A 26,070-nucleotide genomic window follows, 5' to 3' on the forward strand; every position below is an offset into this window, starting at 1 on the left:
GAGTGCTGTATGGATGGAGTTCCCAACTAAGACTAATGGTGCCCATTTATTAAAATCAGTGCAGTACCAATATTTATAACAAATCTCTTAAAGGCCTACTGTGCTCAGGTACAGCATAAGATTCGGCTTCATCAAAAACCCTCCAATCACAGGGTACCGCCACAACTAGTTTCTCTATTTGAAGTCACTACAGAAGCAGACGCAGAGAGAGTCAGCAGCTCTGTTCAGTTGCTTTTTCATGATTTCAGAGCGTCCACCTGCCCTCTTTTCAAGTCTCCCTTCCTTAATTCAGGGGTCTCAAATTTAAATGATCTGGGACCACTAGCCAGGTGGTCTTTTAAAGGGGGCACTTAAAAAAGAAGAACAAAAAGCTACATTTTTAAGTACTTAAATATTAGTATAGTAAAGATAAGTAGCACATAACAGTATTTGAATCTAGTATTAAATAGTATTTTATAATAGTATTCAATATAACCTTGAAATGGAGAAGCGAAAAAAGATGATGATGATTAAATATAACAGTATTTAATATTATAAAATAAACTTAGAAAAAGTATTTTATATTTTTGATATATTGTACCAAATACATCTTATGGCAAAAATTAAACAACCTCTTAGCCTGTGTTTATTAGCATGTGTTTTGTATTCATAAACCACAACTGTTACTTCCACTGGTATAAAAAATAATATATATCTACAGGGTGGGCCATTTATATGGATACACCTTAATGAATGGGAATGGTTGGTGATATTAACTTCCTGTTTGTGGCACATTAGTATATGGGAGGGGGGAAACTTTTCAAGATGGGTGGTGACCATGGTGGCCATTTTGGATCCAAATTTGTTTTTTCAATGGGAAGAGGGTCATGTGACACATCAAACTCATTGGAAATTTCACAAGAAAAACAATGGTCTGCTTGGTTTTAAACTAACTTTATTCTTTCATGAGTTATTTAAAAGTGTCTGACCACTTATAAAATTTGTGGTCAGCACCTAAAACTACGGATACTGGAAGCCTGTGCTAGCATTTCTAGTGTGGTGTTGCTATCAGTGTGTGAAGAGTGGGAGAAGAGGGTTGCACTGACAATCCAACACAATGGGCAGCTGTTTGAACACATTTTATAAGTGATCAGAAACAAGTAAATATCTCATGAAAGAATAAAGTTACATTAAATCCAATCACACCATTGTTTTTCTTGTGAAATTCACAATAAGTTTGATGTGTCACATGACACTCTTCCCATTGAAAAAACAAAAGTTGGATCCAAAATGGCCGACTTCAAAATGGCCAGCATGGTCACCACCCATCTTGAAAAGTTTCCCCCCTCCCATATACTAATGTGCCACAAACAGGAAGTGAATATCACCAACCATTCCCATTTTATTAAGGTGTATCCATATAAATGGCCCACCCTGTATAATGAATATTATCTGCAGGAGTAGTAGAAATAGTAATACAAGTAGACTTTTTCATAAAAAACAAGTATATGTGATCAATAAATCAGATATATTTTGGCATACCTCCAGAACACATCAGGTGAAATAAGCAATTCAGTCTGAGTTCTGGTTTTGGACTTTGATTCATTTGAAAATAAGTAGAACTGTGTCCTCTGCTGTGATGGAGTGCCATGAAGTACATCTACTTTAAATCATTCCCAGCAGAGCAGAGGCTGTTGCAGCAGGAGGGCAAACTTCATATTAATAGCTTTCATTTCTGAGGAGAAATTGGAGATGAGGTGTCTACTTACTTTTGGATGTTTATTGAAAATATGCAAGGAAGATTATATGTATCCATCTATCATACATACATATGGTCTGGGGAATATTAAGCAAATTAATTATTAATAACCAAATGACGCACTGCTGTTTAGTATGATTCTACAAGCTTACATCGCAGTACTGACATCTCTTGCACGTACAGGAGTTTTGCCTTTGAATATCTACTTGTATTCAGCCTGTTGTGTCAGTCACATGTGAATATTAGCTGCAAGCAACATCACCAACATGGCATTTTGGTGTTTGAGCAAACAGCAAATAACTTTAATATCTGGTGGCAGTGAAATCACTAAAACTGAGGAAGCATTAGTGAGAGATTCCAGAGAAGGAACCAGTGACTGTTATTTTGAGCAACTGTCATATTTTAAAAATACTAATCCATGCAGCTACACTGCAAAAAGTCTGAACATTGCAAATTATCTGTTTTTGGTTCGTGTCCATAACTGTGAACAGCTCCAGAATTATAACAGGGTTTATCCAGTTAAAGCAAGACCTAAAAAATATATTATACATTTAGGCTGTGAGGATGATGTCATGTTATACTTTATGTCATCAGGGCTTGACATACTCTTAACTAGAAACATTGTTCAATCCAAACAAGCAAACAAATAAATCATTGTCAAAATAAGTCATTGTCATGAAACAACCCAGTATTTGAAAACAGAACACTTTTGTTACTCATATTTTTTTTAATATCAATGTTATACACTTTATTACAGCCCTATGTCTGAAGCAAAATGTTGGATTTAAATGGATTTAACCAAATCTGAAATTAACAAAAAAAAAACTCCCCAAATAAATGAAATTACACCAATAAAAGAAAGTAAATTAATAGAAGATTTGGCTAATTACCGAACAGCCTTCACCACAGCCTTTCCCCAAAACAGTGGTGAAAACAAAGTTCACTGTGGTTTTACGACATCTGTCAAAGATCGATTGCATTTAAACTTTTAACTAAAATTCATTCCCAGTGTAACATGCCTGGTTTTGTGTTCAGTTCTGTATTGTTTCTTGTTTGTATAGTATTGTGAAACTGGTAAAATAATGACTCAAGCTAAAGAAGCTGTGCAAAAACACTGAGTAGAAAAGTATGAGCTTAAACTGCTGAAATTGAGGAACTGTGCCAAACTTCAAAAATGGTGAGACCAATCATAGTGCAGTGAAGGCATTTCACTAGTCGAATATAATTAAACACAATAAGTAGCTAAAAATATACATATCACTTCATTTCAACCTCTATTTGTATAGCAAAGATATTTTAAATTGAACCTTTTGCAAATATTATGGGGAAAAAACGTACATAGAAAGATGCCAAAGGAATCATTAGAAACTGGATAAACGAGCAAGAGCAACATTGCGCATTATCCCAGGAACTGTGTGATGCAACTTGGAGTTGAACACTGAAATGTAATCCGGCATATTCTACCTTAACTGCTCAGACGAGGTGCCAGTATAACATAATTGCCTACAAAATTAAATTCCAGCAGTAAACTGACACATCTGAGCTGATTAAGGCCTTCAGCAGCATGAACACTCTAGAGTCAGGTGTGTTTCATTAGACTGAATCTAATCTGAGGCCTGCAGACTACTCAGAGCAAGGTTGGACACCCCTGCCATCAATCATAATGTGGTTAAAAAGAAGAGAAGCTGCATGAGGACAGGATCAGACCATCTGAAATAAATGATGAATGAGTCAGGTCTGGAGACATGATTTAACTCAGATTTTGTTAATTATTTCATGATGCTTTTGGCCCCAGAAATAGAGCTGATTTTGTTCCTTCAAAGAGATTCACTGATCATTTATTCAAAATCATTAAGGTATGGTTGTATAATTTTTCATAATTTTAAGATGGCATGAGGACCTGAGGTTGAACATTGGGTAATAATACTCTGAAGTTTCTTATTACTGAAGCTAAAAGTCATATCTTCCTGGCATCTTGACTCACAGTTTTAAAGAGGTGATATGTCCCCATCTAGTGTCGATTGTAAGTAACGCACACCATTCAATCCAATACCTTATAGGTAAAAATAGCGTTTACTGTCCCCACGTTCAGTCATCAGTTAAACTTTAAAAACATTGAGGACATACTTAGAATGTATGTCCCCCTAATACTTTAAAATGATATATATATATAATTCATTCACATTCAATACAAATCTTCATTCATTCTTACAATGTCTTTAACTGCAAATCCAATTCAGGGGTCCAGAGGCCTACCCTTTGCAAGACGACACACACTCACGCATTCACACCTATGAACACTTTTTGAGCAGCCAATCCACCTACCAACGTGTTTTCGGACTGTGAGAGGAAACCGGAAACTCACGCGGACACGGGGAGAACACACCAAACTCCTCAGTACACATCTGAATGTTCACTTAAACCACGATCTTGTTCACCATACACAGTTTAATGGGACTTTTACGTTTAACCCTTTGGTGTATTGGGACATTTTCTTGCATAGCAGCACTTCTTACACAGTGCTGTTGCAGGAGCCCTGCAGATCAACCCGGTCTCACACTCACTCGTGATATAGTCACGTATATAGGAGACTGCAATTCGTGACATAGTCGCATATTTTGTACATTTTATGCGACAATATCACAATCATAAGTAAATGGGTAATTACCACAGACACTAGGGTGACCAGATCTGAGACGGTGAAAATGAGGACATCTCCTGGGGGTGGGGGGGGGTGATTAAGTCACGCCCCTCGCTGCCGTTGTATGCTTAGCTGAACCAATGTGTGCTTTTAGGTCCTTTACACTTTTATGTGCTACACAAAACATGGGAATTTCTTTTTTAATTCATCCGAAAACTTACGTTTACGTTTCGGCATAGCTGCTCGAGATGAGGGTGGGTACATGAGCTTTGCCTGAAGTAAACAAGGACTACTGACGTGCAGACTGACCAATTAAATGTTTACAGAGAAGGTTATCGACCAATAACGGTAGTTCTAAAGTCAGACTGTCCAATCAGAAGATTTTAGGCTACTTCACCACGCCCCCTTCTCACTCAAGCGAACCAAACGGAGTAGGCGGGACTAGTTTGGGGATGAAACGCTTCTCGAAATTCTATGTAAGCTCTAAAAGAACAAAATGTCCGGCCGGACATTTTTTTTTAAGTCTAAAAAAGAGGACATCCGGGTAAGACCGGGTAAAAGAGGACGTCTGGTTACCCTAATAGAAACACTGTGACAGTAACACGAAACCTCTTCCTCATTGCAGACGCCATATGTATCCGTTAATACCACGGTCTTGTTTTTATTTACGGAAAATATAACATTACTAACTCATAATTTGCTAAAATATCGAAGCAAATAATGGCTATTAACCTTTTGAAAATTTGTCAAAATAACGTTAAGTGAAAGAAATGTTCTCGTTAGAGTTAAAGCTAAAGTAGGACACCAATAATAAGCATTGCTTAGGAGAAATATTATAATAAAATGCTTTATGCCTTTGTTGGAATAAAAACCTATGTTATGTAATTCGCATTATGCCTTTTTCTATGTTATATGAGTAATGACGCCTGTAATAAGGAAGAGTTTTCGTGTTACTTTCGCATAGTGTTTCTATGATAATTACCCATAAACTTATGATTGTGATATTGTCGCATAAAATGTCGGAAATATGTGACTATGTCACGAATTGCAGTCTCCTATATACGTGACTATATTAAGAGTAAGTGTGAGACCGGGTTGTTCAGATTCATGGTCGAGGTATAAAAGCAGATTTCAGATACAGCCTTTGTCTGAAACATCCTAAATGCTCTCTTCTGAGGAATGAAGGCGCAGAGCCATGTCAAAATCAAACGTGTTATAAATGTTTCTTGCTTTTTCTTGATACAAACATACAAGAAGGCATAATATGATTTAAATAGTGTTTGATGTCAATCCGATGCAAAAGTAATGCTATGTAGGCTAATTTTATTACTTCTGCTAAGCATATCCTCTTAGGGGTCTTACTTCGAATAAACACGCAAAGGAAGTTTTCTGACCAGAATTCATTCTCATTAAAGGCGACATTCACGATTGTAATCAAAAAACACTTTTTATAAAATTCAGAAGATGTTTCCTCACCATTTGAAAAAGGTCTTATGTGTTTACAAAAAAAAAAACCCGGTGTCGGTAAATGGGTAAAAAAAAACTGTCTCAATCTGGTATGATTTCATTTTGCTTCAGGGGGAATGTCTCCAAATATGGGATACGGTTAACTTTATTAGTGAAAGTGCTACAAAACTAAAGCACTCGAGTAATAAATGAGTTTCTGTGGTAATTCAAACAGTGAATACAAAGCTAAACTGTTGTTTTGTTCCCTCAGACATAAAGTTCCACCTTAAAAGACGCGGAGATTCTGAACGTTAACAAACCGGAAAGAAGAGCATTCTCCACATGCCTCTGCCGTAAGCAGAGAGAAACAAAGACTAGCACACCGGACCGAGAGAATCTGGGTTTTACACTCATTTACAGACACAGAGGCTTCGTAAACACATTAAACTGGTTTCCATCAGGGGAGGAAGCATTTTCTGAATTACAATTACAATGAATTACAATTCTGAACTATGCTTTTAAAAGTGAATTACACTCTGCATCTCTAGGGGGAGGTATAAAAGCAGATTTCAGATACAGCTTTTGTCTGGAACACACTAAATGCTCTCTTCTGAGGAATGAAGGTGCAGAGCCATGTCAAAATCAAATGTGTTATGAATGTTTCCTGCTTTTTTTCTGCTATAACCAAAGTTGTATTTATTCTGTGTTTGATTTGAACTCAGATATTGGGATTTCTGTGTTCCAAGTAGGACATTTCAACTCTCAGAAAGTCGGGAAAGCCTTTCCAATAACCCCAAGTTCAGAATCCAAAATGGCGGCACCACGCGCAACATTAGTAGTATGATACATTTTATTAACGCTTCTATCAATTTGTGTCTCATTAAATCAGCTGGAAACAGTACTGTTCATCATCTGTTTGTGGGCATGTTCCATGGTGTTTGGAGGTCAAGTTAATAATGGGGCTTAAAATGTGACACGTTTAAATGGAACATGGTCAACTCAGGCCTTTCCCAGCTTCAACATCCTTCTTTTCAGTAAATGAAAGGCAGCATTATTCTGCCCAGGAAACGTTAACGCAAAGGTATTCTGGGAATGACATGACTTTTTTGCTTAAACCTGATACAGTGTTTTCATATCAAAGCCTGCCTTCTGAGACACTGACTCATTAGACAGCTCAGGCAGCAAGTTTACTACCTACTTTTTAAAAAACATCTGCAATAATCATACATTCACCAATCCATAGTAAATCGTGAGGAAAAAAGTGCACTACTTTTACTACCTCATATTCTTACTCCACAGAAATCCAAGCCTTTAACAGAAATGTTTTGGGTGCAGGGAGTTGTAGGAACGTAACTAAATAATTATTCATTATAAAATCAAAAATACAAATAACAGGAAATAGTCATATAGTGTTAAAAAGTTTTCTGTGTTTTCTATAATTTCTTTTGTTCTTGTGTTTCCACAGAACCTCTCTGATACGGATATAAACAAATTCAGTCTCATCCATCGGCCGTAAGATCCTTTTTTCCTCTCTTCTGGTTTAACATGCTAACAAATATTAATCAACAAGTGCAAACACTTCCTTATCATTCATGTGCTTGTCCACATCTGCTATGACTGTCTGACACACATGCATGCATGCACACACTCACACACACACACACACACACACCTGTTTTCATGCTTTGTGGGGCCAATACCTAGAGTTTCATTAATTTTGTGGAAACTTAGCATTGCCTTATTCGCAATATTCTCAAATAATATATCTCAATGGAAAGCCTAGACTAGTGCTGGCAGGTTTATTTTTGCTTGTTTGTTTAACCTGATAACTTTATAGACCCATTGCTGCCACAGGTTTGTATAATCATCTTAGAAAAACTCTGACCAACATAAAGAGATGTTCTGGGGTAGCCTCACATGAACCTATAAGATCGCCAGAATCAAATGGTTTAGAGGGGTACAATGCCACCCAGCACCTAGCTGTGAAGAAGTGAAATGGTGGAACACGATACAGAACCTTTAGGATATGTTGTTGTTTAAAGTGTTTCTTTCCATTTTTAAAGTAAGAACTAATCCTCCAAACACCAGTATGTCACCTTCGTAATGAGTATTTGATTAAATGTTATCAAACTGTCACAGCAGTATTCCAATATCTAGTGGAAATGCCTCTCAGAAGAGTAGAGGTTCTGCAAACAGGGGGATAAACTACTGATATCCTTCATTTCTGAAACATTGCATGAGTGGATGTCTGCAAACTTTTGGCCATATAGTTGGTGCATTTCTACTTCAGTTGAGCATGGGCTCATGAAACTGCCTCACACCTCTGTTGATTACAAAGTTCCCCTTTGCATTTCTAGTTTGAACAACACGTGAATAGGAGTGATTAAAATCAGCCTGTCCAAAACTGAGTGTGTGTGTGTGTGGTCCGTTAGAACCCCTTCCCCTGAGGCTTCCCCCACACTGATGGAAAAAGTTTATTGTAGAGCTGTGAGGAAGTTACTACATGTACAACATTGTACATGGTATCAGAGTGATACCACACGCACTGTGTGGTCAAAAGTTTGGTGGCACCTGTTTATCGATTTTGTTCTGAAACAACCTGATCTTACACCTACGTGTGACTTGCTCATACATGTCACATAAAATGGAAACTGCCTTTTGTGGTATAGTCATATATCTTTGTTATATAATGTGACAGAATCACAGATTTTCTCTAATGGAAAGTTAACATAGTAATCCATGTCAGTTACTGATAAAAACGTACAAGAACATACATGATTTAAATATCGTCTGATGTCATTCCGATGCAAAAGTAATGCTATGTAGGCTAATTTTATTACTTCTGCTAACCATTTCCTCTTAGGGGTCTTACTTCGAATAAACACGCAAAGGAAGTTTTCTGACCAGAATTCATTCTCATTAAAGGCGACATTCATGATTGTAATCAAAAAACACTTTTTATAAAATTCACAAGATGTTTCCTCACCATTTGAAAAAGGTCTAATGTGTTTACAAAACCCCGGTGTCAGTAAATGGGTAAAAAAAACAAACGGTCTCAGTCTGGTATGCCTTCATTTTGCTTCAGGGGGAATGTCTCCAAATATGGGATACGGTTAACTTTATTAGTGAAAGTGCTACAAAACTAAAGCACTCGAGTAATAAATGAGTTTCTGTGGTAATTCAAACAGTGAATACAAAGCTAAACTGTTGTTTTGTTCCCTCAGACATAAAGTTCCACTTTAAAAGACGCGGAGATTCTGAACGTAAACAAACCGGAAAGAAGAGCATTCTCCACATGCCTCTGCCATAAGCAGAGAGAAACAAAGGCTAGCACACCGGACCGAGAGAGTTTGGGTTTTATACTCATTTACAGACACAGAGGCTTCGTAAACATATCAAACTGGTTTCCATCAGGGGAGGAAACATTTTCTGAATTAGAATTACAATGAATTACAATTCTGAACTATGCTTTTAAAAGTGAATTACACTCTGCATCTGTAGGGGGAGCCCTGTAGCAAAAATACCAAATATTACCTAGTGTTGCTTCAAGGATAATGAGTGATTGTTTTTTTTTGACAATGTTTTGAGTTTATAGCATTAATAAAATAACCACAAAAAATATTCATTTCAACTCAGTTGGAAGAGGAATAAAGAAATCCAGACAGAGAAAGAGAAGTTGAAGTGAAAGTTCAGTGAAAATAGCAGTGACTATTTATGTATCGTTATGTTTATTTAGGTGGCAATATGTGGAACAACTAGCCAGGTGTGTTAACTTTCATCTCACAAAGAATATGTTGGATATTGTACATGAGAGCAAGGCATGAATTGTAATGCAGAGAGCAATGTATATTAGACCGGATATTTGATGTAGAGAAACAGTTTTATTTAAACAGGTCTGAATGATATTATTTTAGCTGAAATGTGGCGGGAATAACACGGTGCTAGTTTATGCATGTGTCTATTTGCTGACATAACAGAATTTGGGAAGTAGGATTCTCCCCCGAGTGTGTTGAGATGTCCAGTGACGTTTTGGGAGTAGAGCTTCACATGGCTCTTAAAACTGAGCCGAAACGTCATTCATTCATTCATTCATTCATCTTTTGTGAACGCTTCATCGTGAGCAGAGTCCCAGTGAGTCTAATCACTGCATGAGGTGCCGGTCTGTCATGCTGCAACACACACTCACTGAGAACACGAAACCAACACAGACACAGGGAGAACACAACAGTGAGGATCAGACTCAGGAGCCCAAAAAAATGCATCAATTAGCTATTACATTAAATTGACCTCATTGTTTCTACAATTATTCTCCATTTTGTCAGCTCAACCAGCCAAATATATGTTTGTAATTCTTAAATATGTAGTAATTCTCTGCGTAATTTGTTACCCTCCCTTTACCTGATCATCAGTGGTCAAGAAACCCACAAGACCACCACAGAGCAGGTATTATTTGGGTGGTGGATCATTCTCAGCACTGCAGTAACGCTGATGGTGGTGGTGTGTTAATGTGTTTAAGTGAGTTTTTTAAAAACTGTCCTCACTCTATTAGACACACCAAAATTTTGGGTCAGAGACAGTAGCCCATGTGTTGCTGCACAGTTTGTGTTGTTCAACCACTATTCCAGAGGTCTTCAATCTGGACTTTGGATCCAAGTTCCAGGCCAGAATCCAGGATTTTAAAATGGCCAGCTTGTATGAAATTTTAGGTGCAGCTGCTAATGGACCTGACTGGACAGGTACCAGCCGTCCAGTCGCCATTTGAAAATACTTGAAAGTCCTTAATCCAAGACCCAGATTTGGAGACCTCTGTTCTAGTCTTTCTTCAATGGGCCCACATGGGCACTGCCTATGTGACACTTTTGGCTGGATATTTTTGGTTATAAACTTTTCTCAGTCCAGCAGTGACACAGAGGTCTTTAAAAACACACAATCACTGATGTGCCTGATCCACTTGTACCTGTGTCTCTACAGTACTGAGAATGATCCACCACACAAATCATACCTGCTCTGTTAGTGTCCTGCTGTGGTCCTGCCCATTGCGCACATGATGAAAGGGGGCTAACAAAGTATGCAGAACCTCATATGAACTACAGTCTGTAATTATAGTGTGCACCTATATGCTAAATTGAGCTGATAAAATGGAGAATGAGGTGTACATTCTATATAAAAATTTTATTCAGTTTTCTGCTATAATTAACAAAATACTATTCCGCCAAGTAGTGATAAAACAATTTTAATACCAATATCATTAGGTCATTTGCATTCCTTCCCTTTCTAACAGTTATATTATCCCCGTGCCTGCAGATTGATTTCCTCATCTTATAAAATTGGGTGCCTTTTCTTCCCCAAAGCCATGAGATCTATTGTGCAAAGCCAGCCATCAGGCTCTAAAAATAGACTGTCCATTTAATAGCTCTGACCACAGCGGCTCAAATCAGCCCCACGTTTTTATCTCATCATATCATGCTGGGAGGACACATTCTTTGGGCTATTGTAGCTTATACAATGTGTATTTAAATATTAGTAGTAGTAGTAGTAGTATTTTGCAAAACATACTTTTAAATGTCAGATTTAATTTATCTAAATTACTGTTAACATACTTTCTGATAATATACACATCTTCGCACATACAGTAATTATCTTTCTGCAGAAATGTTGGGTCTTGAGATTAGAATTCTTCTTTGGAAATCTGATTATTGATTCATTCATTCATTGACTGTAACAGCGTATCCAGATCAGGGTCAAGGTGAGTCTAGAGCCTACCCAGAATCACTGTGTTCAAGGCAGGAAGCCAGTCATTCACAGGGTGACACACACTCACATCCACAGACACCTTTGAGTCCGCAATCCACCTACCAATGTGTGTTTTTCGACTGTGGGAGGAAACCGGAGCACCCGGAGGAAACCCACACGGACACGGGGAGAACACACCAACTCCTCACAGACAGTCACCCGGAGCGGGAATCGAACCCACAACCTCCAGGTCCCTGGAGCTGTGTGACTGCGACACTACCTGCTGCGCCACCGTGCTGCCCAAAATCTGATTAGTTTTCTGGATATTAAAATTGCACTGCACTTCCTTCATTTTACATTGTTATATTTTACAGCTTCCTTTATTATATGTATGTATAATTTGTTTATATAATTGACAATAATGATTCCAGGTTTATTCTGGTTGTCCTAAACAATACTATTATCAACAGCCAGTAACATGTTTAAATCAATTTTGCGTTTAAAGCATTTTGTTTATGGGAATATATGGAAAATATATTGTTATGTTTACATGCTGATCTGAGCAATACTCCATGCTCTTATGTCATTGTGATCAAACACATGATGTATTCTTCTAAAATGGAAAACAGAACTTGTGAAATGTCTTTGAAACGGCATGTTTCTCAAAACAACGGAAGAATATAATATATTCTAAATGTGTTCACTGTTGTTTTCAGATATATATTACAAATTCAATGAAGGCTCATTCTATTGTTATCATTGCTATTAATATAATATCAATAATAATATAATATAGATATGAAACAAAATGGAAAGAGAGAAAAAGAAGTAAAAGCACCTCGGTTGCACTGTGTCATGTGTCTAACCACTGGCTGTTTGCCAAGGCAGGGTTTAAGAGTGAGAGATCACACAGACACACTCATCCCCACACCCTCATACACACAGCATGGAGAAACTCAGCAAGATCACTGCTCCTGCTACTGAGAAGCTCCGGTAAGATAAACACGCTATTATTTTCAAGCTGTCAGCTAAATTTTCAGGTACTGGTAAATGTTAATGTGAAGTAAAAACCAAATTAATTTTCTAATATACCTACATTTTGTCCAGTAAAAATATTAACTTAAATTAAGTACATGATTTAATTTCTCTTTCCAGTTCAAACTGCATCAGATCCATGTACATAATGTAGATTAGATTAATCACAATGTGTGTAAATGGCTTGAGGTTTATACAGTGTACAGAGAATTATGGCTGGTAGTTTTAAATACTGATTAACAGAATTAAATAACTCAGAGCTTCTGTTTACACATTTGAGCACTGTGCTACTTCCTTAGGCAGACCTCAGCTTCAGAGGAATGACAAAAGTGTGAACAGTGTCTTTTTGGTGTACTTTATCTCTTGGTTAATCTTTAATGCAGGCAGAGAAGCACCTTCAATATCAGATTTGGGCAACCATGGCTAAAATTTGTTGTATGTGAGTGAAAAGGTAACTCAAAAAAGGTCAGTCTAGAGGCTGCCATTCAGTTTAGACTTGGGTTTAATTTCAAGCTCAGGTAGGAACACCACACTTAAAAAAAAAAAAATCCTTGGGCAAGATTTCTAACATTGCATTCACTTTCCTCTGTACTATGATGATGTATAAGTCTGTCTGCTTAGTTGCAACTGTAGTTTGCTGTACAGTAGAAATACTTAGGTTGCGGGTCAAAACTAGAGCGTTACTTTAAAAAATGCAGTAGAACACATGAGAAAATTCAAATTGTTGCTGTTAAAATAAATAAGTAAATAAATAAATATATAAATAAATAAGTAAATAAATAAATAGAATGAAATGTAATTTTATAAGAGAATGAAAAAACTTCTTAACATTCAATGGAAGTCAATGTAAAAAAGATTTTATTCCAAGTAACTTTGGAGCATTTATATTGGTCTATTTATCATGCAGTAGTCATACAATGTGAAGGACAGATGCTTTGTTCAAGTTTGTATTTAACTAAATATCCACAAAATTTGAGATGCATGTTTTTCATTGAACAGCAATGAAATTCCAACACAATGGGAATATTTTACAGCTAAATTGTTCTCTCTTTAGATCTTTCTAAAATCTAAAGATAAACCTTTGTCAGTGAAAGTCAGATAAAAGTCAGTGGTGTGACCGATCGCAGAGATACAATGATACTACTCCCATTTTAAAAGAACAAAATGAAATACAAAGGAATTCATAACTCAATACGAACCACGGGAATGTACTTCAGTAAAAAGTAGATTAAATTCTTTACAACTATATCTGTATTGCATTTTAAAAATGTAAAGATATAATGAATTTATAATTAATTACATATACTTCAGTAAATGGAACTGCTTATTACACACCTCTATTTGAAATGCAGGTGATGTCAGTGTTGATAAGTTTTTGTTTTTTTTTCTTTTTCCATTACAATAGAGTAGAGTGCAGGCTAAACAAACTTTATCATCTCCTTAATTGTACGTTTTAGTACATTCACACTCTCTCACACCCACCCATACACACAACCACCAGCCACCACAGTGTATGAAGCCTAGGAGCCTTAGGAGGCTCTTAGGAGCTGTGAGTCAGTCGTGTTGTGTAACACCCACAGTATCATGGGGAAAGAGATTGCTTCATGCTGGCGTTGGCCTGGTAATGTTAATGTTAGTCTGATCTAAAGCTGTTAAGTAGGGGTTTAGAACGAGGAGGAGCACTGAGTGAAATGGTGAAAGTAACAGTAAGCTGCAGACTCCTTTACAAAGTTTAAAAGTTTATATATAGGCCTAATGTTGCAAAATTCCTTGTTAGGAAAGTACATGAATTTACTCCTTGGAAAGCCCTGTTACACTGTCACTGTATGGACTAATCCTCATATTTCCAAATAAGTATAAAAACCTTTTTTTAACACAGAAAGGAAGGACGCCAATACACCGTTTCTTCTAAATAATTTTTGACCATGTCTGTTGATCGTAATGTAGCACAAAGTAAACAGTATCTGGCATTTTCAAACTCTGCCAAAAAAAGTACAAGAACAAAACTAATGACTTGTCCTAAAAGACGCAACATGCATTTTAAAAAATGATTTAGATATGTGCTCCAGTTTCCTCCCACAGTCCAAAAACACACACGGTAGGTGGATTGGCTACTCAGAAGTTTCCGTAGTTCAGAGTTTGTTCCCGCCTTGAGCCCAGGCTCCGGACCCACCGTGACCTTGAACTGGAATACATGATTTAGATGTGTTAGCGGAAATTTTATTCTTAGTCACTCACATTCTCAGTAGTGAATAGTTGCACAATGTTAGACACAGCTCATACATGGGACCAAATTACACATAATATACTCATAGTAATAATCATTTATTTTCCATAACAGGTTGTAGTTTGTCCAGCTTGAACCCTCCCAAAAGCATCCGGCAAATAGCAGTAATATACATAATATTTGAATTGATAAACAGTGACATATGGTAAAGAAATTAAATTAACATCATGTTGATATATTGATTAATTTAGAATGCTTATAAATATATATGATTATAATGATATAACAGTTATACGGTTAACATGCTTTAGCACATCCAACACTTCAGTCAAAATCAAAAAAAAAAAAAAAACGGAAAAAAGAAAATGAAGGTAAACAGCAGTGTAACCCACAGTGTTGTTTATGCCTGTTGTGAATAAAGGTATGTGGACCAAATATATTAGTTTCTTTTGTAGAGTCTGACCTAGAAGTCTTTTAATTTAATTGTGATGCTTGAAATACACAGCTGTGGTCAGTTATGCAACTCACAAAAATATTCATATTAAATCAAGTCCACAAAGGGATTAAATGTGTTTATATCAAGGTTTGATTTATTTTATGTAAAATCAACATCACTATATTCAGCTTGGGCAGCCATGCCATTCTAGTATCTGTTGGATTCAAACCTAGGCTCATTCTGCTTAATGAGGCGCTGGTTAAGTTATAAACTGAACCAATACAAAACAAAAGAGCATACAAATCACTGCTGTGGTCATCACAGTCATCTTACAATATGACCAGCTGAATGGCAATGAACATCACTAAAAGAGCCTCAAAAGAAATCAGAAAATGACAAATAACTATTGACCATGCCAAAAAAAAAAAAAAGGGACAAGCAAATTGTGACTGAGGAAAAGACTGGTTTGATTAGGGCTTTAATGGCAGTAGGATACAGTAAGCATCAGGATGATTTTGACATTGAACAAGAACAAAGGTCAAGCAACAGCTTGAGACAACTGAGCAAAGGACTTGCAGGGAAATGGGGAGGGAGTATGTCTCAACTGACAGGAATAACCACAAGCTAATTTGAATGTTACTCAGCAACCAAAGGATGACAGAAGTTACCTAAAAAAGAATTTAGCCAGCGTAAAGTGCACAACGAGGTTGCTACTTGCAGAGCTGAATACATGCAAAGCTGCTTGTACCCAAGGATGGTACAAAGAATGTATCACATGCAAAGGGTTGTACAAAATTGGTCATCATCTTGGACAAGTCAAAAATTTTCATCTTGGCCCATTACCTGCTCATCAAATGGAGTCAGATGGAGAGCTGGCGAGTCCCACAACCCATAATACTTTACCCTCACTGTGAAATTTCATAAAAGATTAGTAATGATCTAGTGATGCTTTACAAAAGTGAAATTGGGCAGATTTTTGTTCGTGAAGACACACGAATGAAGCCTTGTAGAAGGTTATGCTGGAAGACAACTTACATCCTCTGGCTCAACAATCAAAGTTTGAAAGGAAGAACACCAGATCAAGGGCCCCTGGCATGTGGTCCAGACCTTTAGCTTTTTTTAGTTTTGTTTTTATCTTAAACAGTTGTCATTTTCTGCAAATGCGAAGTAACAAAACTTTATTTGGAATTTGGGAGTATTGGTAAAAACAAAAATGATCAGGAAAAGAAATGTTGATGATTGTAACTCAGTTTTCAACACTGCACCAACTATGACATGAAACCACACTGATTTACCAAGCACGTGACAAATTGTTATCATTATCATGTTGCAATTTCCATAAAAGTTTCATATAAGGATGTAACTCAGTCACATTTTTTTCTTTTTTTTTTTTTAGGCAGCTCCAGAAAATGGTCCAGGACATCAAAAAGAATGACGACAGCATACTCAACAGACTGAAAAGGTAGGGTTTGCATTTGATTTTCATTGAACAGACACAGACACACACGCCCACCTAAGATCTGATAGATGTTTCTCCATTTCCTTACCAGTTTAGTCCACTGTCATTTCTAGCTGCTCTTCTGGACACCCCCTAAAAGCACCATGCTACCATGCTTTCTCATGTGCAGCCAACCACTGCATCATTTCCTCGTCAGACAGCTCAACACTTGAAGGGGAAAAATAACAACAGCAACAGCTTTTTTCCTTTCATTTGTTTCGTTTTATTGGACCATTTCTTAAGTGCGTTTCCAGGTCACCATCATTTGAGTGCGGTCTTATATGTGGATTAAATTTTTTCCATGTGGGGTAAAGTTGATCCCATTATTTAAGTGAGATGCTCTTAACCAAAATGCAACATGCAAAATACACAGTGTGCACCCGTCTTCTACAAACTGTAAGTTCAAACTTGTTTGAACACTTGTGTATCCAACATTGTTTGGTGCATTGCTATTAGGATTTGATTGCATTCTGCCACATTAAGAAGATCTGTCATGAATGACAGTTGATGAGTTACTGGACCATAAACACCACTCCGACTCTTTCAATAGGTATTAGCTGCAGCACTAGTACTATAGAGAACACAACTGCAATGCTCTATTATGGGATGCAGTCATGTGATTTTTTATATTTTTAATTTTTTTATTTTTTTGGCATGGGTGCCATATTGGGGACTGATTGTTTGGTTTGAGATTTCAGCATTAATGTAAACAAAAGAAAAAAAGATCTCATACACAGCTCCTCTCCCTGCATTGGGTAGAGTCTTACATTACCCAGAAGCACAGAACCTGTGTAGCATAATGAGGATATTTTTTTTAACTGTTAGCCATATTAGCATTTCCATCATAGGATCTAATGGAAAACTGTTAGCATGTTTCTAATGTGTTTCTCTGCTATTCTGTCTGAATCCGAGTTATTCATATGCAGATCATATACAAGCTTCAGAATCATTTCACTCATGTTTTGTTTTAGTGTGTACAAAACTACAGATACAAGCCAGATTCTTTTGTCATTTAGTTTTCCCCTTGTTTACAAATTAAATAATCTGATCCTGCTGTTGCACATAATTTTAGATTTAGTGACACTATTTTGGGACTCAGACTGATCTCCTCTACTGACTGACACGGACGATCAATATTCTTTTACAAACATGATGCGAATAAATAGTTATTTCATTTTAAAGTCTAAAGAAGGACTTCAAGTGTTGACAAAAGCAATATAACAATTGAAATATCACAGTTTTTATTTAAGCTGAGTGTTTGAGTAATGAGCATGTCAATATGACGGCTGCTTTATACTGTGATGTCAGTTGCAACCCATGAATAGCTCAATGCTGAAGGCTTTGTGGCACACTTACCCGTGCTTGGGCTTAAGCATGATGACTTCAAGCTCATGTGTGGCTTCTCATTCTATTGGTAACGCCATAACTATGAACTCCTGTGACCTATGTGATTATTTGTTAGAAGTACAGATGGCAAAAGTATATGAGGAATTCTTTTGAAGCTATTTAAAGGGCAGACTGATATCATGTTTTCTTGAGAATAAGAATAGATCTGACTAGAAAGGTATTGGTGAAGTTCTTAAAAAAGTGATGGAAACATCTGTGGACAGATCTGTCTCAGTTCCTCTCTCAGCGCACTCCCAACAGGAACCACCAGTGCACGCAGAGACGCAGCAGAGCGTTCAACCGTGCTGGATATCACACTAACCTCATGTGGGGGGCGGCTGTATATGTGTTTGTGTGGGTTTGTGTGTACGTGCACGATAGAATAGCATGCTCAGTACTAACAGGGTCAAAATAATTTGTTTTTTAATCACAAAGCACACCTGCTGCAACAGAATTAAAATGCAGTCCTCGCTGTTGTAGAAAATTGGACTGAGGCAGTTACTTCAATGTGATGGATTATTAGAATGCAGTCCTGAAGGAATCAACAGCTGAAAGTGAACTATGATGGAATTTCACAAATATTAAAAGAGTACTCTTTCAAAATGAGAATAATATTCATAATAATATCAGTGCTTTTTTGTTATTTTTCAGGTTTCAAAGTGAACAAACAGCTAATATTCTTAAAACTGGCAGAAACACTTTGGACAGGTATGACAAAACCCAAGCATGGCCTCAGTTCAGCTACTGACCAATTTCTTCGTAAAGCATTTCTTGCAGCCTTTGCACTCTTCAGATAAATTCATACTATGTACAGACTTCTGAAACAATGTCATATATATATATATATATATATATATATATATATATATATATATATATATATATATATATATATATATATATATATTTATCTCATATGTCATAATACACACACACACACACACACACACACACACAGAGAAACACACATAGATCCACTGCCCATATAGGAGCACTTTAGAGTTCTAAATTTACAGACAGTAATCCATCTATTTCTCTGCATACAATGTTTCAATGTTTGCTCCCTGTCACCCTTTTCTACAACTGTCAGCACCACCATAGAGCAGGTATTTGGGTGGTGGATCATTCTCAGAGCAGCAGTGACACTATGGTAGCTAGTGTGTTTGTGTGTTACGCTGGTATGAATGCCCCACCGGGGACATCGTCCTCTAGACCAGTGTTTCCCAAAGTGGAGGGCTATCCGCTGTTTCCGGGTCTAATCGTGCCTAAGGTCCCGTATCATACGACGTGTTTACTGTTTGAATAAAGCTGAATGTCTCAGTCAATTATGTGATCTCTGTTCAGGACTTAAGAAAAAGGCGTAAATTAAAGGTAAACAGAAGCAGATGTGTGCTTTTGGCCGCACAATTTATACATTCACAGCTCATTCTGCAGAGGACTGACTGTACTGCCCCGTCTTTGGGAGCACAGGAGCCGCGGAGAGAAAAAGTGTTGTGTAACGAGTTGTGTTACCGGCGTTTATCTGCTATAAGAAGAAACTTAGATTTGTACAGAAAGTCAATAGATTTGGTGCTAGCATGTTTTTTTAATAACTCAACAGAAAGTCTGAAAAGTCGCTAAATCCGGATGTGACGTTTCACAAGGTCGAAAGCAAGGCAAACAGTAAATGAGCGCACGTTTGAGCACTGCTAGCAAAATATGGACAAGTTTGTAAGAGCTAAACGTGCAGCAGATGATGAGTTTTCTCAAGCCACAACTTCCAAAGTTGAAAACAAAAAATAGGATGAGGTATATGTCAAAGCAAGTTTATACCAATCACTGAAGAGATGAGGGGATTAAGTGTGTCATATTTGTAGAGCAAAAGTGCAGGTTTTAGGCTTTTTCTCTCAGGAAGATGATTTACAATTTATTTTTTTCTGCAGGCATTCGATTAGGAACACACTTGTTTAACAACTGTTAAGCACAGTCACTTTGTTTATTTATTTATTTATTTATTTTTCTATAAGTAGTTGCAGTTTTATATGAATGTATAAAAATATTTTCATCTACAAAAGGGGGGCACAGCAGATAATGTTTGGGAACCACTGCTCTAGTCCTTCATCAGCGGACACAGGACGCTGCCCACAACACACTGTTGGATGGATATTTTTAGTTGGTGTACTATACTCAATCCAGCAGTGACATTTAGGGCTTTAAAACCTCTAGCAGAACTGATGTGTCTGATTCACATGTACTAGCACAACACACACTAACACATAACCACCACTTTGGTGTCACTAGCGCTGAGAATGATGGGTCCTGACCATAGAAAAGCAGAATGAAATTGAGTTTGTAACTACAAAGTGCTCCTGTAGGGTCAATGGAATGGATAAAATAAACAGAGGGTAGATACATGGTAGGTGTTCCAGATTCAGTGACTGTTCATTTTGTGTGTGTGTAAATATAATTACCTTCAAATATCACTAAATTGTTAATGTATTAATGTTGGTGGAATTTGATAATTGGAAGCTGTTGCATGCAAGTGCTGAACTGACATCAGAACACTGACAGATTGAAAACAATACCACTCACAAGCCTGCAAGTTTGGTCAAATCATTTGGAAGTAATACCCTGCAGTTTGAATAGCTGGTTATGGTAAACACTAGTGTTGAAGAAGGGTGGGATAAGTAGCAGTTTCCAAAACAACATTCATAAAGAAATCTGCTTAGACTTGGAGTTTGTGATATGACCATGACACAGACTACAGAATGAAGCATGTCTTCAGAGGCTTATGCATCAGCATATTATGGCAGTTAGAAAAACCTTATACCTTGGATCATTAGAAGACATTGGCTATCCCTTATGTTTTGTGAGCATTAAGAATATTTAAAACATTACAATGTGAGAAATATTATTATTATTATTATTTTTTTTTTTTTTTTTTAAAAGGAGACTTATATAGCATAATTCAAATATCTTAGGTTGCTTTACAGATTATGGAAGAGGAATTCAAATCAAGAGTGATTATTAAGACTATTAAGAGTGAGTAGAAATATTCTATAAAAAGATTTTGAGGAGTGAGCTGTGTTTTGAAGGAAGACAAGAGTGAATGAACAAAGGTAAAGAATTCCAGAGAGAAGTGGCAGCATAAATTTGAATGAGCCTGAACCCAGGGACAGCAAGACAACCTGAATAAGAGAACTTTAACTTGCAAAATGGGACAAATGGTTGGATAAGTATTGTCAGATAAGGAGACGTGAGACCATGCATGGCTTTAAAGGTTAACAGCAAAATTTAATGCTGTACTTGTTGTGTTACTGGTAGGCAGTGCAGCAGGTGAAGGATGGGGTGATGTGAGCAGGTTTCATGGTTTTATCTTTGAGAGTGAGAGTGCACCAATCTTGTCACCACTGCTTTATTTTATGCAGTTGAATAATGATAGTAATAGTCAGCAGTTTAACCATGATTAACTTATTGAAATGTGATTATGCCTACTTGTACAGAAAGTTGTCATTGGTGCCTGGACAACAAGTTGTTGGTTCAGTTTAATGAAATCAAACATATTTGAAGTATTTCTAAGAACGATTATAAAAATAGCACTGACATTTAATGACCAGCAGATTCTATTAATAGAAACCTTGAGTTCAGGGTTGTAGGAAGTTTCCTCCCACGGTCCAAAAACACAAGTTGGTAGGTGGATTGGTGACTCATAAGTGTCCATAGGTGTGAGTGAATGTGTGATTGGGTGTGTTGCCCTGTGAAGGACTGGCGCCCGCTCCAGGGTGTGTTCCTGCCTTGCGCTCAATGAATCTGGGTAAGCAATAAATGAGGTTTAGGAGTCCCTTCTTCTGCAGTGATCCCTTAACTGAACATTCAATGGGAGACATCCTGGTCTGGATGTTTTTTCTTGTTTGTTTGTTTTTTTAAATTACAGTGATGCCATGGAGTGCACTGGCCAAGCAAGACTTATTTTGGGATCCCATATTTTAAATGATTACCATATGGAGATTTTGGTGCATATACTGAAAATACATATTAAAATATTTTATGACATGTGGCTTTTGCAAAGTTCCGATATAAGCTTTTTTTCCAGCAAGTTAAACATATAGAAAATATGCCATTACCCTGTAGAGGATGTGTTTGCTTATTTTCTGTTACAAAATCCAAGCTTTTTTTGTACAGTTGTAGAGTAAACTTTTCAGAGAGGTCAGGTGCTGCTGCCAGAAGGCTGGACTTGACCAACGAGGAGTTTCGACACAACATGAAAGCAAATATCTCTCCATCTGTAACTGTTCCCTTCCTCCCTGCCTCTCTTCCTCTCTCACAGAATCTCTTCCTCTTTCATTTTGAAGCCTAAAATATTCTTCTCAGTTACATTTGTGCAAAATATTACAGATTCCCATCTGTAACATAATTGATAAAAATAAAATAAAAAATACTGTCTAGGATTTCATTCCAACTGCCAGGTTTCTTTTATCATCTCGAACCAGCCTCAGAGAAATTGCCAACTCTGTTAAACATGTTACTGTATATTTATATTTAGATATTTGGTATGTGTATACCTAGATATTTATATTTAATTCAGGCCCCCATTATGGTCAGGGACAGGGACAGAAACAGACCGTTAAAGAAACATGTGGGAATACATTGAGAATGTATTATATTTGGAATGGAAATTACAAATAGAAAACAAAATGCTTTCCTCTTTCTAAATTCTGTTGTATGCAAACATTTAGACACCACCAACGCCCACTCTACTGGGAACACATTTACATATGTTTTTCTAAGTAATTAAACATAGATAATTTTCACGGCTTTATTCCCAATGTGTTAAATACAGCAGCTATTAATCATTGAACAGCATACATTCACTTTCCACATCTATCTCATGATATTTTTACATCATATTTTGTATTGACTTTAAAGCAGCAATATGTAATACTGACACCAAGCATTTAACATGGGAACTACAATACAGTTTCAAAACAGTGGAGAGAGCTGCCCAGATTTAGGGGGTTGCCAGTTTGAGAAAAACCTTTTAAAAATGTTCCTGACAAAAGTTTACAATTGTTTGGTGATATATTTATAGAAGAATCTCATTTGAAATCCTGCAGAAAGAGCATAATATACCAAAGATGCACTTTTTCAGATATCTCCAGGTGCACAGCATATATATACACATACACTCTAAAATATGACAGTGTAGTGTAGAACGCGCAAGCACCACCTTTCTCTGAATCCGTCATGGCCTTGTGCAGTCCAAAGAAGTACATTGACATCAAAGAAGCGCATTATTCAAATGCAAGACTAACCCAAATTTACCCTGGAACTAATGTGCAGACAGCATTGAGCATTACTATTCTGTAAATACACAAAATACATATTAAGAATCTCACCCATTGTTTAATGCAATATGGATTCAGAATTTTATAGACAGACATCTCATGAGTTATAAAACCAGAATATGTATGTTGTTTCACATATGGCAGTATACCAGTAACACCCAAAAGGGATATGTGATGTGTGTTTTTAAATACATTTAAATTTTTCTGTTTCAGAATAAAAAACAAAGGACCCCCAAAAGTACCTGCAAGAGACTACCCAGGCAAGTAGTTGTTGGCTTTTTACATTGCTTCGTTAGTGATGCTTACTTTGAAAATGTAAAATAAGGCAGTCAAGTATGTACTAACTATGCCTTACATTGCGAGCCTTAACTGATTTTGCTTAAGAGCAGTCCATGATCAAAAACATCTCTCTTCTATTTTTTAGGAGATAACCATGATTCTGAGTGGTCTGGATCTGATTTTGTGAGTTTTATGTGGTTTCTTGTTTATGAAGTATTATAGGAGTAGAGCCAGACAATTTGACCATGCAGGCATTTAGAAAGTGATAAAAGTAACATTTGTAGGTGTATAGACATGTGAACTAACTGAGGCATATTGCAAATGTGTATAAAGAACACTGTACTTACTTTAGACTGATCTATACTGAACAAATATAAAAACGCAACACTTTTGGTTTTGCTCCCATTTTCCATGAGCTGACCTCAAAGATCTAAGACTATTACTTTGTACCCAAAAGGCCTTTTTCTTTCAAATGTTGTTCACAAACTTGTCTAAATCTGTGTTAGTGAGCTTATCAAGATGCTGATTAAACAGCATGATTATTGCACAGGTGTGCCTTAGGCTGGCCACAATAACAGGCCACTCTAAAATGTGCAGTTACTTTTACTGTATTTGAAAACCAGTCAGTATCTTGTGTGACTACCATTTGCTTCACACACTGCAACACATTTCCTGTGCATAGAGTTGAACAGGTTGTTGATTGTGGCCTGTGGTATGTTGGTCCACACATGACTGAGCGAAGTTGCTGGATATTGTCAGGAACTGGAACACGCTGTCGTATACACTGATCCAGTGCATCCCAAACATGCTCTCGATGTCTGGTTAGTACGCTGACCATGCAAGGACTGGGATGTTTTCAGCTTCCAGGTATTGTGTACAGATCCTTACAACATGGGGCCATGCATTATCATGCTGCAACATGAGGTGATGGTTGTGGATGAATGGCACAACAATGGGCCTAAGGATCTCGTAACGGTATCTCTGTGCATTAAAAATGCCATCAATAAAATGCACCCCTGTTCATTGTCCATAACATACGCCTGCCCAAAACACTGAGCAAAACACTCACCTACATGACACTATACATGCAGTCTGCCATATGCCCTGTACAGTGAAAACAGGGATCTATTCGTGAAGAGATCATCTCTTCAACATGCCATACACCACTGAACGTGAGCATTTGCCCACTCAAGTTAGTTACGCCGACGAACTGAAGTCAGGTGGAGACCCTGACGTGGTTACACTTGGTCTGCGGTTGTGAGGCCGGTTGGATGCACGGCCAAAATCTCTGAAACACCTTTGGAGAAGGCTTATGGGAGAGAAATCAACATTTAATTCATGGGCAGCGGCTCTGGTGGAATCTGCAGACAGCATGGCAACTGCACACCTCCTCAAAACTTGCGACATCTGTGGTATTGGGCTGTGTTATAAAACGGCACATTTTAGAGTGGCCTTTTACTGTGGCCAGCTTAAAGCACACCTGTGCAATAATCAGGCTGTGTAATCAGCATCTTGATATGCCACACCTGTGAGGTGGGTGGATTAACTCTGCAAAGGAGAAGTGCTCACTAACACAGATTTAGAGAAATTTGTGAACAATATTTTAGAGAAAAGGGCCTTTTGGGTACATAGAAAAAGTCAACTCATAAAATTGCCCAATTTATCAGCTTCACTGAACATAAAGGAGCACTTTGTATTTTTACAGATACAGACGGTATTCCATCTGTTGCACTGCACGCTTTGTTAGCACCCTTTCACCATGTTCTTCACTATTCAATCACCACTACAACACCAACAGAGAGCATTCTCATGGATCATTCTCAGTGCTGCAGTCACAATGACCTGGTAACGTGGACTTTTGTCAATCCAGCAGTGACAATGAGGGGTTTAAAAACTCCAGTAGCACTGCTGTGTCTGATCCACGCATACCAGTACAACACACCCCAAACACACCAACACCACATCAGTGTCACAGCAGCACTATGAATGATCCACCAGCTAAATAATATCTGCTATCTGAGGATTTGGGGCACTGAAGAACGGGGTGAATGGGGTTTAACAATATATACACAGCAACAGGTGGACTACATTATGTAGAATGCTATTGTAAAGGTCAGTGGAGGTGAGAAAACTGGCAGTAAGTGTAGAAACATGGGTTTCTTTGTAATGTTATGGCTGATCAGTTTATATGCACATTCAAATGTTACTTATTAATGTTTTAATAATGAAATAATCAGTGAATATATTCAAGTGTTTGCTATATTTCTATGTATAAATATTTTATATGTTTTTTTTTTATTCACTATCGTTTACATTGCTGCCTGTTG

At 37.2% G+C, this 26,070-nt stretch overlaps 1 protein-coding gene across 5 annotated transcripts in view; it reads left to right on the top strand.

Annotated features, from left to right (window-relative positions):
* The window catches only part of blnk (B cell linker), a 60,852-nt gene that overhangs the window by 19,921 nt on the left and 14,861 nt on the right, over nt 1–26,070 (top strand). Inside the window, exons 1-7 of one of the 5 annotated variants that reach the window (XM_066678899.1) lie at nt 5,384–5,457; nt 6,548–6,663; nt 7,291–7,337; nt 16,653–16,718; nt 18,792–18,848; nt 23,678–23,724; nt 23,889–23,926. In XM_066678899.1, coding sequence (XP_066534996.1) covers nt 5,415–5,457; nt 6,548–6,663; nt 7,291–7,337; nt 16,653–16,718; nt 18,792–18,848; nt 23,678–23,724; nt 23,889–23,926 — 414 coding nt within the window. In that variant the 5' untranslated portion in view covers nt 5,384–5,414. Of the gene's footprint in view, nt 1–5,383; nt 5,458–6,547; nt 6,664–7,290; nt 7,338–12,494; nt 12,552–16,652; nt 16,719–18,791; nt 18,849–23,677; nt 23,725–23,888; nt 23,927–26,070 lie in introns of those variants that run through there. The other 4 variants (XM_066678900.1, XM_066678903.1, XM_066678901.1 and 1 more) reach the window with 4 other exon arrangements.

Source organism: Hoplias malabaricus, chromosome 8, assembly GCF_029633855.1.
Source record: "Hoplias malabaricus isolate fHopMal1 chromosome 8, fHopMal1.hap1, whole genome shotgun sequence".
NCBI lineage: Eukaryota > Metazoa > Chordata > Actinopteri > Characiformes > Erythrinidae > Hoplias > Hoplias malabaricus.